The 13,265-nt window shown below is 40.1% G+C and overlaps 2 protein-coding genes across 2 annotated transcripts; one reads left to right on the top strand and one right to left on the bottom strand.

Annotated features, from left to right (window-relative positions):
- The first annotated feature begins 1,440 nt into the window (after positions 1-1,440).
- LOC134188588 (uncharacterized) lies at positions 1,441-5,229 on the top strand. Its single transcript, XM_062656754.1, has 11 exons — positions 1,441-1,767; positions 1,829-1,957; positions 2,010-2,108; positions 2,164-2,207; positions 2,520-2,556; positions 2,623-3,750; positions 3,808-3,884; positions 4,217-4,367; positions 4,425-4,604; positions 4,743-4,843; positions 4,984-5,229. Exons 1-11 carry the CDS (start codon positions 1,608-1,610, stop codon positions 5,227-5,229), a joined length of 2,352 nt encoding a protein of 783 aa, XP_062512738.1. The 5' UTR covers positions 1,441-1,607.
- A 3,042-nt stretch (positions 5,230-8,271) lies between these two features.
- On the bottom strand, positions 8,272-10,276 carry LOC134189087 (zinc finger protein 862-like). Its single transcript, XM_062657318.1, has one exon. The coding sequence runs from the start codon at positions 10,207-10,209 to the stop codon at positions 8,374-8,376; it is 1,836 nt and encodes a 611-aa protein (XP_062513302.1). The 5' UTR covers positions 10,210-10,276; the 3' UTR covers positions 8,272-8,373.
- Between the last annotated feature and the right edge of the window lie 2,989 nt (positions 10,277-13,265).

Raw genomic sequence — 13,265 nt, 5'->3', positions numbered from 1 at the left:
CGAGCGATGCAGTAGCTGACATGAAACTATATATGTAGTTTGTATGGCCTTATTGCATGAATTTACTTGAGTGTGTATTGTATGTTGATCTCTTCAGTTTTTAGTTTTGCTATCTGTCTTTGTTGACCATGATTTCTCTCTATTTTCTATCTGTCTGGTCTGTGTCAGTGTGTCAGACAAAGCACATGTAAAGTGAGAGGCAAAATTGTGTTCAAGTGGTGCATGATGGGATACAAGAATACTGACATAATGACAATGTGTAAGTAACAGACAAAAGGGACGTTTAATGCATTAGAGGTCATGGTTTGTGTATTAATTGTTACATCGTGTGCATTTGCTAGCTGGTAAAGTGATTGGTTGTCTGGTTGTCTGTTTGTATGTATGTATGTAGGTCTTTTTAGGTGTTTTGTCTGTCTGTTTGTCTCGGTTGTTTGTCTGTTTGTTAGTCTGTTTGTCTGTTTGTTGTCTGTCTGTTTGTCTGTCTGTGTCTAGCTGTCACTACAAAATTCGTGAGATCTTGAAATGTAGGTGTTATGTAAGTTGTAATCATCAACAAACTGATGGAAATAGGAGAAAAAGTAGCTTTCTTGGTTAAGAGTGCTGGACATGGCACACAAGGTGTTCAACTTGTAGCTTATTATCAAACAAGTTTATTAAGCACACCTACTGTTGACTGCTGGTGTTATTGCGCATGCTTACACTGTGCACATTTCTACAGCTACACAACAATGTCAGTGTGCAGGGTATGTGCTGTAGAAAGGTCTCGTTTAATCAGTTATGATGGACAGACTGGAACAGTGGTTGCATGTTGTGTGAGAAAGAACTCATCTCTCACTACTGCATTGAAATATATTAGACATTGATTGTTGTCTTGCAACTCAATTACCAAGAAAAGTTGTTGTGTCTTAATTCTCACCTTTATTCTTATTTTAGGTATGAGGATGCTTGGTGACTGTTTTATGGAACAAAAGAAACTGTCTGAAGCAGAAAGATTATTGAGACATTCACTTGAGATCATGAAATCTGCTCACACAGAAGATCATCCTGATATTGCACATGGTATGTGTTCATTCTCTGATACAATTGTAAGACGTCTCACTCTTCTTACTGAAACAACTCTACTCACCTCACGTTGATTCAATGTGTTGTCTATAATATCATCATTGTTTGTCTTCTTTAGTTCAGTTAACACTTTCTCAGTGTCTGCACCAACAAGGTAAAGTAAGTGAATCAATCAAGCTGATGACCGACTGTGTCAGGATGTATAAATCAAGTCTCCATCATGAACATCCTTATGTGGCTATAGGTTAGTTACTTGTCTTTCTTTTGACATCAACTTTATGTGAATTGTGAGCTTGACATGCTGATTATCATTTGCACATGTTGATACTGCAGTATAAATCAGTCATAATTGTCATGTGTTGGTTACGAGTTGTCGTTGTTCTCAGCTGTTGGTCAACTGGGAGAGTATTTACTGGGAGTAGGAAACTTGGATGAGAGCGAACAATACTTGAGAGAATGTCTGGACATATGCAGACATTCACTCCAAGAGAAACATCCTGATACAGCAATTTGTATGTCTAAATGTTCTATAATGTCAAATCAGCATGTGTGTGTATCAATGTGTCTTGATTTGTACAGCATTGAAATGTTTGGGAGAATGTCTTATGAAAAAAGGAAACAACAAAGAAGCAGAGAAACTTCTTTCTGAAGCTGTCGACATTGAAGCAGTTGGTCTCCATCAAGATCATCCTGTCAAAATCTCCAGTCAGAATTTCCTCATTTCTCTTTACCTGCATCTCTCACAGTTGCTGTTTTCTGTTTTCAGCATTGATTTTATGGTCAGAATGTTTGCTAAATATTGCTGACTACACACGTGCCCAGCCTGCTCTATTCGCTGCTCTTCGAATCATCAATATTAACCAGCAGCCGAGCAACAGCAGGCAGAGATCTGAAGGTCTGATATTTGAGTGGAAGGTTAATGTTGTGATTATGAGTTTGTTTTGCAGTAATGCGTCTACTAAGGAGACTGAGCCCATTCCAACGGCCACAATCTGGGGAGACAATTATTGGTGAAGGGAAAGCAGAAGAAGTGGAACAGACAGATGGTGAGGACAATCATTGGCTTTGTAAAGATTGTGTTGATCTACTTGTATGTGTTAGAGAGAGGAGATAGACTTGAGAGAAAGTCATCAATTGAGGATGAGGTAGAGAATGATAGTAGACTTACAACAGTCATCATCTGTTTGCTTGTGTGTTTGTTTGATTGTTGCTTGTGTCGAGCAGTCAGTCTGTTTGTTGCTTTACTTACACTGATTTGTTTGTTTCTCTTTCGTCGCTTTTGAATGTGTGTTGTGGTTTTTGTTTTTCTGTTATTGAATGAGTTGGTTGGGATATATTTGTCTACGTTTACTTTTGTGTTATTTATCAACTTAGTAAATGATTTGAGTTTTGATAATTGTTGTCACTTGATTGAGTGTAATTTCTGTATTCTACTCTGATCTCTGTCTTCTGTGTAGGGTGAAGATCATCCTGATCAATCTGCACCCACAATGGGTATGACATGCTGCATACAATCCATTAATTAATTAAGCAACTCATCCCATGTTGTTTGTTTACTAGAAAATTTTGACATTTCTGATCTGTGCCACCCATTGTGGGTGGGTGGTACATTGGAAGTGTTGCACGTTGGTAGCAGTGATGGCTTGTCATTTCATGAGACGATGGGCAGTGAGGGAGGAGAGCTGAGTGCTGGCAGTGTGAGCATTACTGTTCCAGCGGGTGCCGTTCAATCACCAACACAATTCTCCATTCATTCATTCATGCATGATAAGTATATGCCTCTCGTCTCTGCTAGTGGCTACCAAGTGGTCAGTCCAGTTATTTTTCTTGGTCCCCATGACGTCTCATTCAGCAAGCCAATCAAAGTGTGTATCAACACCATAGCTGATGTGACTTCAGCAGGCGGGTCGTTTACTCTGATGAGATGTGAATCAAGACTCGATGAGACGAAGTGGAGATGGCGTGGTGTGGTAGTGTATTCTCCTGATACTCAGGAAGTGCAGTCACATATTCCATTTGATCCCAACAGCTGGTCAGTAGAGGTGACCAGTTTTAGTTGGTGGTTGTGGCTTGTTAGTTTTATTAAGAGCCCAACCATTTTATTCAGAAGGAAGATGGGATGTGTAGTTCTTGGTCGAAGTCTTTCTTCTTGCAAATGGTCATTGTCGGTGCATCTTTTCAATTCATATGAAGAAATTGGTCAGAAAATAATTCGTGACCATCAAGGACATGTATCGTTGCCTGCTATCCAGCTCTGTCCAGTAAAAGAATTTAATATTTACTATGAAGGTCATGTAGTTATGAAGCCTCAACTCGGTGCAGAATGGTCATTGTGTCGAGGTGATGCGGAAGTTCAGTATCCAACCAAATATTTGTGGGATCAACCATTTGATCTTGATCATTGCTTCACATTTGTGGTTGAAGCAAATTGCCCTCGTCCTGATAGTTTAGAATTTCCTGTTCATGTTGAGTACATCAGACGAGGTGAAGTGGACTTCACTCTCAAACTGGAAGCAGTTCACAAACTGTCCAAATCAGTTGATTTGCCAAGTTCCAGTTTACCTTCTCATTCTCCTTCTCTTCCAGATGAGGAACAGGAAGCATTCTACTTCAGTAGTGAAGAGGGTCTACATTCTTCTGGCTCCACATCTTCATCAACAGCAGCAAGGGATAGAACTTCATCACAAAGTTTGTTATTTATAGTTGGATTAGTTAAGTTTGTTTCACAATTGTGCATGTGTATAGGATCAATAAAACAACAACCTGCTGATGTACACACTGTCAGTCAATGTGATGTTAGTCCCATCTATACGAAAGTTGAAGTAAGAAGGTTTTGTTGTAGTTAAGCAATAGCAGTGAGGCTGACTGTGAGCATAGGTGCACAGTTACCCCAGCACACACTTAATGGCATAGTAAACCTTGGGAAAGACTGAGACAATTGTAAGCTGTATGTTACCTAGATAGACATATATATTATATTATGTTGAAATCATCACTTCAGACTGATACATTACCATTGATGTACTCTACTGTTATCATATGAGAGCAATACTATCATACAAAAAAGATTGTATGGGACTCATGAGTTCTTATCTGTTTGTGTTGCTTGTTTGTCATTTTCTCTATTAACATTTCTGTTGTATCTTTGTGTCAGGAGAAAAGCTCATTGCTAGTTCGTCTTCCTGTTGGAAGTGAAGTTCCTTACACAGGATGTACTTTGCGGTACATAGATACTACAGGTCAGACAGTTGAAGAAGTTCCAGGAGAAAGGCTGGATAGTCGTACAATAGAAACTGTTACTCCTGGTAAGTTACATACGTTTGACATGATAGTCATGTGTTTACCTTGATTGTTGTATGTAGCTTGGCCACATGCTGATCGAGTGGAGATACACATATTTTCTTCAGATGGACAAACTCGTCTCGGATATTTTGTACACGTTTTCATTGATTTGTCTGCAGAGATGTTACCTCTTGGTGTCAATGATTGTGAGGGTGACAGCAGCATGCTACCAGCAATAGTAGATCAAGGGACAGAGAAAGGTATGAATCTGCACTAAAATCTGTTTGATTGTTCTGTTGGTTGTTTCTGTAAAAGTTGGTGGTTGATTTCAGTTAAAACTGTGATGTCATTTTATGCATCATGGAAATGTATGTTGATGTGTTTGTTACATTTTCTAGAACATTCTTCAGTGTCTGTTGTGAAGAGGAGGAGGTTGTCAAGTTACAGATCTGAAGAATTAGATTTACAAGCAATTGTGTCTGATGTACAGTTTCTTGAGGTAAATACAGTCATGAATCCGGCTGATTGATGTGACTATAATTGAGTAAATAAATAAATATAAATATATAAATTAATGAATTACAAAATTTACTTAATAAATATTTGGGTATTTTGTTTTATTGTCTCTCTTTGTTACAGGTTGGCAAGGCTGTCAGAAGTCATTGGTATGAGATTGGTATTCGTCTTGGAGTCGACATAGAAGAGTTGTCTGATTGTCAAGAGCGTTTCTCTCGTCAATCGGCTGCTCGTCTTGTACATATCTTTTCATTATGGAGAAAACGAGTGTATAAAGCAACTCTCGCAAGACTCCTGGAAGCATGCAGACAAGCAGGTGTTGGTGCAGCAGCAGAGAAAGCAGTAAGGAAGGCACAAAATCAAAAGTGAAATTGGATAGAATTACTTACACTCAATGGCCTCAATCCTACATGTACATAGTTCATTCAATTTTTTTACATTTTGTATTTCAGCTATGAGCCTATAAGAAAAGGGACTTTGTAAAAGTCACGAGACTTGGCGAGTAGCGTACTCTAAACGTATAGGCTAAACCGACTTCCGGTCTGGGACTATGTGTCTGGCTGCAGGAATGTGCCACGCCTTCTTAGTGTGGCCCAATCACGAAGCATTAATTCCTTTATGTCGTACGTGGCAACCAAAGACAATGGACAACAGCCAACCATAGGCGCGAAACTTCCTTGAGAGAGTTTTCTCACCAGAACAGTGTAATTCATGTATGCGATTGCTAGGACCTGTCTGACATAAACAACAGAACTTACCTGTCTGCAACTGCTGACCCAAAATCGATCGCTTTCTTGGTTTTACGATAATTATACGGGAATCTAACACTACGTAACCAAGAGAGATTTTATGTCCCGTATACGATGACTATACTTACGACTACAGACTATTTGCGGACTTTGCGGATACGCGAAACGACAGTCGTTATATAAGATTTTAGATACATTTTACAATTAGCACGTCTAGAAAGAAAATAGCGTGTATATTCGTAATTCTTCGCTACAATTACTCCTCCTAGCGTACGTGGTGTTCAGGACTTTGAAGGCTCATAGCTGTAGAAGCGACGGTGTAAACACAGCTTCAATTACTAGTTTGTAACTAAAATAGTGTCAAGGATTTCCTACTTGTCAGCTATGAGCCTATAAGAAAATAAAAGTCACGAGACTTGGCGAGTAGCGTACTCTAAACGTATAGGGCTAAACCGACTCCGGTCTGGCGAATTTTTTGGGGGGCCCCCGTTGGGTGTGGCTTTGGCTGTTCCCGTATGCACTTCCTCGCGGTTTTCAGTGGTCTGGTAGTACGAGGCTCGGCAGTCAATGGACATCTTGCAACCGCGATTTTGACATAAATGAAGTGCTGTCTTTTTGCGCACCTTTCGAGCAGTAACCTGCGCCGTTTATTGAAAGGGGGCCTCAGTTTTTGTCGTCTGCTGAACGTGGTTTTCTCGGCACAAATCAACTTCAATAAATTAGGCGACAGGTAAAGTCATTTATAATTACTATTCTTCGCAGTTAAGCAAATTTTCATTTTTCATAAAATCTTTTTTTGGGTGCGATTTATGCGTCAATATTGACACTGTTGCATTCACTGCATACATCAAATCATGTACTATTTATTGCAAATTTATTTCCTGTGTGCAATTAATTATATAATATGCAGAAAAGTGCAAAGTACTCAGGTAATTTAATTCTATTTCACAACTACTAAGTTACTAAAAAGATTTATTAACAGATAAACACTCTAATAGGGTAGTATACAATTAAAATAACAGCATAGGATATGTGTGTGTACACAATATTTACTAAGCATTACCTAGTTGGATAAACACGTACACAAAATATTGTACTCTAATAATCATTACTAAACGAATCATTTAATGTAAACAACATACTAATTACTAATGCATAGAATATGATGATGATGACGACGACATATTGATAACACTGCTGGTTGTCACACAGCTAGCTATTATTGAGGTAATCTATATTTAGAGCTAACATTGGTTTAAATTAAATTATGTTAATTAAGTTAAGTTAAGTTAATGACTTAGTTAAGTTGATGGTATCAGTCATTGTGTTGTGACACTTACAGGTGTATACATTGGATATGCATTTTGGCAACTGGCATTATATTTCAAACTAGGCATTGGTTGTTATATGGTTGGTGACATGAATGACAGTAACTGAGTTATATAATTAGTATACTGTGGGGGGGTGTGTGTGTGTGTGTGTGTGTGTGTGTGTGTGTGTGTGTGTGTGTGTGTGTGTGTGTGTGTGTGTGTGTGTGTATTCATATGGCTGTTTACTCAATTGGAAAAGTGTCATCTCATAGCATTGGTACATTCAAGACACATTAATGCACGAACTACTATTGTCCTAGCAATGATGAGATAGATGATAATTTCTTGGACAAGAAACTCCCATCTTTGCCTCATTTGATTCTAGTGTATATATTGAGTAACTGGTATTTCATTGGGGTGGACAAGGTCTGTGACTGTTGTTGTCGACAAGAACTGTCTGGCTTGCTGCATTCTGGGTGTTCTGACCATTACTAATGGCCATGTGAAGTACGGTATATGTTAGTCTGCATGTTAATGTGGCAGCTATGGCAGAACCTAACATGTGTCAGTGTTCGTCAAATCGCTACACCTGTTAGTTGTCCCTGGGCTACCATGTACCCATGTGTTGGTAGCCCGGGAAAATGTTAGGTTGCCCGTCATAAAAGTGCAGAAGCTGCTTAATTTACTAGCCAATTAAAATAGCCAAAATATTTTGGGTATTAAGAATTTATGTCTAATTGTATCCATAATGACATCTACATATGTTGCTGCCTTTAATTTTAATAATGAGAAAAGCACATAGACTACCAATTTTGAAATTTAGACTACGAATTGAGACGATCTGAAATAGCTGTTACTGCTCAGTGACTGCAAGAGGTGTTATGCTCTAAGCCTTAGCAGCTAGTTTGCAATATGCAAGATAAAGGTAGACCTAACTACTGTCTGATCCATCAGACCCGCCACTACTTTTCACATTTGTTTTCTTTGTGGGAAGACGATGGCCATGAACGTGTCGCCAACCAGTTATCAGGGCCGTAGGAGCCGGTGCGGCTGGTGCGGCCATGGCCGCACCACTTTTTGTAGCCTCGCCTAGCCAGACCCTTCTCTGCGCGAGCGAAAGAGAGAGAAGAGGAAAAACAAACACATATAAGGAGGCATTCAATTTGAAACCAGACTGACAGACATTCACACACACGTACAATTAAATTACACGTACGTGACAAATTAAAAGCCACGCCCTTTAGCGTGCGTTAGGCCGTACCACTTTTTATTTGCTTCCTACGGGCCTGCAGTTGACCCAAGAATCCAAGCATTTATGGCGGGATCAGGGTCAAACTTCCGAAATTCTGCGTTCACATTCAGCAGTGCTGGGACTCATAGTGAGCATGATGTGCACAAGGTGCAGAATATTCGAGAGGTCACCGTCAGGGTTGCTGAATTCACCTTTCAATAGATCAGTGTAGACTGAAAGTATAGGAGAGGTTCGAAGTGAGACTACACGGCGTTTCAGTTTCCGGTGGAATCCCCCACTCACTGCGAACACTTTCCACATTGCAGCTGGCATTTTTCATTGCTAACTCAAAAGCTTTAACTAAACCGCTGATGTCGTCATGACCAAAGCTCTTTCTCTCGGTTTCATCGTATGGCCATTTCTTAAAGTTTAATGCTGCGAAATGTGACGAGGTTGGATTTTTGAAGCAACCAAAGTGCATTTTCAGATATGACAAAGCACCCTTCACAAACTTCTCTGCGTCGTCATCTAAGTCGACAGTGGTAACAGTGTTAGCATGGATGCCACCTCTGGTTGATCGCTGAGAACTAAGTTGCAAAGTACCATATGTGTTCTCATGTGCATTGAACATAGCATTGAACTTCTTACGATAATCTCCACATTGCTGTAGAAGGTCTGATAAAGCATCAATGCAATCATCAATAATGATTGGCACTTCAATTAAAACAATGTCGTTCTGTTGGAATTTTCTTGAGACTTTAGTCACAATCGCAAGAAAATCTAGCATCATGTGAATCCAAAAGATAAAACGGAGACTCAAGATGGTATCTAATATACTTCGACCTCTAGACTTCTCTTCGCTACTGTTTCCGGCGTCAGCAGCCATATGCTCCAGGTGGGCAGCTAAAGATGACAAGTTCTGCAGGATTGCTTTGAGAGCCCGCTCTTTACTAGCAACCCACCTAACTTGCTTGATATCAGAAAAGGACTTGAGCTCTTCGTCAAGAGTAGATGCAGCTTGTTTCAGCTCTCGTTGCCGTTTAGGTGAATACCGATATATTTTGAAAATTTCCTTAATACTTGCTTCAAACTCTGCAAGATATGGAACCGCTTTAACTGCATCAAGAATGCCAAGCTCTAGTTTGTGAGCAACACAGTGAATTACAACGGCGCAAGGATAGTCTCTGACCAGCTTTGCTTTGACACCGTTGCGATCACCCATCATGACAGCAGCACCATCGAAATTCCCGCAAACAATGTTGGCCCCATGCGTACAGAGCCTGAGGGTATCCTCGGGTTGTTCACTAATAACTCTTCGCAAACCATCCTTTAGCGCTGTATGTACTCCATCTGCGTGAGCGTGTTCCAACTCTATCAATGCAGCCAACCTAGTCACTGGTCGACCAGTCGTAAGATCAATGTAGCGAACCATGACAACCTCCTGTTCCACTACAGTCAAATCTGTTGATCCATCACAAATCACCGAGAGATAGCGACACTGCTTTAAATCATCAGCAGTCTTGCACCTTAGATCATCAGCAATATACTTCGTGAACAAGGCTGCAGACTTATCGCGCAGATAGTTCTTACCTAGATCAACATCATTGGCCTGCTGTACCTCACAAATGTACTCATAGTCAAGAAAAGGCTTGCATTTCTTTGCAACAGCGTATGCTGTGCGAAACAAATACTGATAATGTTGCCGTTCTTTGCTATGAAGAGAAAGAAGGCCAGCTTCGATCTTTGTAATCTCGACGTTCACTGGTCCTGCTCGCATTTCTTCAGCACGTACACATGCAATATGCTGTCTTGACAAGTTGTGTTTCTTGATGGGATCTATTCTAGAGTTCGTTGAGCCAATAAAAAATGCACTACGTTTGTCGGCAATGAGTGGATTGTTTACACAGACTCTACATTGCATAAAATCAGGACGAACGCTGCCGTCATTGTACTTTTCTTCCACGCATATTTGTAACCAAGGGTAATGATTTCTCCATGTCGAAACAAACTTTTTCTGTCGCTTTACAGCATCATATTTAACATCATATTTGCCTTTCATAGTTGGCAAAAGAGAACACCCTGATGTTAATAATCACAATGCTGTTGTAGTTGCTGTTGTTGTTGTTATTGTTGTTGTTGTTGTTGTTGTTGCCTGTGTTATTGCCGTAGGCGAGGTTGCTAGTAATTGCAATTTCTGGTCATGTAGAGCATGGCTACTTTCATCAAGTGATGAGATGGAATGTTCAGGTGATGGAATCTTCACATGAGATTGTTCTGTTTCTAGTCCTGCAAAGCCAAACAAAGTTTGTTGCTTTGTCTTTTTTGAAACTGGATGAGAAGATTTATTTCTTGCTGAGAGGCGTTTCCTTGGTTTAGCAAAGGACTCGGTCGTTGACTTTCCTTTGGTTCCAGTTGAGACCGTCATTGGGATGACAAAGGCACAAAATGGTTTGGACTGGGTGAGTTGCCCACCGACATTGTCATGCAAGACCACATGATTATTGCGGTGATTTGTTCTTGCTGCAGTTCTTGTTGCATTAGCTGACGAGGATAAAATGTAGCATTCATGAAAGCATGGCAGGCGAAGCGAAACTTTGTTGGGTAGACAGAGCGTACTGGGCGTCCAAAGACAGTAGCCAAGCCAGCTAATTCAAGCATGCCACACCAAGTACCCAACTTTGAACATAATCTCACTTCTGCTTCTACGCCAGCAACGTATGAATCACGAAGAGAAGACTTTTGCATCAGCAATGAGGAAAACGTGTGGCTTGGTCCATCGCCAAGAGTTTGGGAAAGTAGATCTACACATTGACCGTCACCACTGGCTTGACGCGCATGGCCTAGAAACGGATCAGCATAGTGCTCGACGTTGTCATCTACCTCTGTCATCACAGCAGCACGAAGTTGGTCATGGTGGTCCTCTTTGCCATAAGCTAGAAAGCTTGCAGCCCGAAAGAGACAGTTACCATCTCCTAGCACTTTCACTGGTACTGAATTGTCAGGAGCATCCTTTGGCAGTAACTGAGTAGCAACATGATCAATTTCAAAGCTACCAATGGTGGGCGTTGAAAACAAAAAATCAGCCATACCGCACTACTAACATTCGTGTTGAGCTTGCTGAACATTAACAACTACTACTTCCAATCCTAGTGCTAGAAACTGTGTTCTTATATAGATTGTGTACTTGGCATAGACCATCTGGATCATTATCTCTCCATGCCCCATACTCAGTGCATACCCTAGACTCTAGTCATCCGGTTGAGTCACAGTCATCATCGGGTTGAGTCATCCACATGAGGGAGCATCATGGGTCTACATGTGATATCAGGTTGCCTATTATATAATTGTAATCTGGTGGGTGATAATTACTAGGAGCTTTTCTTGTAACGTAATGTTAGTTACACAGTCTCAAGTAAGAAGAAGAACAAAACCAACCAAGAGCAGAGAATGGCAAATACTCATAAAACAAAGGACTATGCTTCAGCTGTGGAACTTACAATACTTGCTCTACTTACTAACCACAACCATTAAGCTCACAAGAGGAAACCATTAATTTGAAGTCACGTCAGCTTCTAGGAATCTGACCTTGCTGTCTTGGTAGCTGTACAGTGTATTTACAGTAAGAACCAGTTTGTGACTGCGAACAAATCAAACGTTTTATGTTATCTACAGGATTTATCTACATGCCCTCTACAATGACATATCAATATCTAGAAAAGTAGGAGAAATATGCTTGCTGACAGCAACTGTTGACAGCAGTAATTAAGCCACTGGGTAGGCGTTTTCATAAATGAATGCCACCTGCTAAGGCTATTTGTCCGTAAGTTGTTGTTACTTGTTGCCCCATGACCTACTTAGACCAGTATCGCAATTGATACTGAGAACAATAGATGCTATTAGTATTGACACCCTTCACCCTTGCTGATTACAAAGAAACGAAGATAGAACAACACCACTACTAACTAGACCTTTAGGAAAAAACAGTATGACGCTTTATCGACAACAGAAACTATTGGATCTTAGCAAAGAACAGCTATGTTGCCCAAACATTGCGTAGTTGTCTCGGGCTACCTGCAGATGCATTTTGGTTGCCCATCCAATATATGTGGTTGTCCGGAGCGCCCGGGCTACCAATTTGACGAACACTGATGTGTGGTTGTACTTAGAAATGTGAGAGCGTTACCTGGGCCATCAAGCTACACCTGGTACTGAAATAATCCAGGTAGCCAAGCATGGCGTTTAATTTTCCTTTTGTTGGCTATGTCACATTACTGGTATGTTTAATATGGATATTTGTGATAACCATTTGCCTGTCTTGAATCTGTGTACTTTGATGATACAACTGTAGGTTGATGACACTTGAAAGACACCATGTATTTGAGACAATAGCAAAATCAACATAGTGAGGCAAAATGACCCGTAAGAGAAATTGTAGAATTAAAGCACAATTGTTATGCAGGTCCTTAATACTTCTAAAATGATCTGTTGCCAGCCAGCTGAAAGTTGTTTGGCTGAAATTCTTTGTCAACATTATTAATTAACAATGAGTTGATGTCTGCTACTTGTTATGAGTTCATTTGAAGCCATGCTCTAACTAGAAGAAGGAGTCATGATCAGTGAAACCTGCACTACTACAGAAATGAGAGTGATGAAAGTAGTCTTAGTTGCTAGTTGTACCAAGACGACAGTTGTGACTTCAGATGTGACTTTAGATAACTATACTTTGACAGAGTATTACATTGCCTTTAGCAATAAAATGTTTGTCACTGCTTATCTTGCATATGCATTGGATGTCCACAAATAATCATGAGTCATCTGACTCTTGTTAGAACTATAATTATAATAACATTGTGGTCAGATCTATAATTTGTGACTTGTAATAGGCAACTTCCATTGTGTATGTGCAACAGCAGCAGTCGCTATTTCTTTTCTCACAGGATGCAGATCAGCATCTATACACATGATGCAGTCAAAACGTAGACAACAGCTATTGAATTAAATGAGAATTTATTCAATTCGCTAACATACCACAATGTATATTAAGTTCAAGACATGAGCACAAGCAGACTGTTTGATGAGGTACCGTATTTCTCCAAATAATTCGTTCCTGATTAA

Source organism: Corticium candelabrum, chromosome 13, assembly GCF_963422355.1.
Source record: "Corticium candelabrum chromosome 13, ooCorCand1.1, whole genome shotgun sequence".
NCBI lineage: Eukaryota > Metazoa > Porifera > Homoscleromorpha > Homosclerophorida > Plakinidae > Corticium > Corticium candelabrum.
This window is presented reverse-complemented; position numbering and strand designations above follow the sequence as displayed.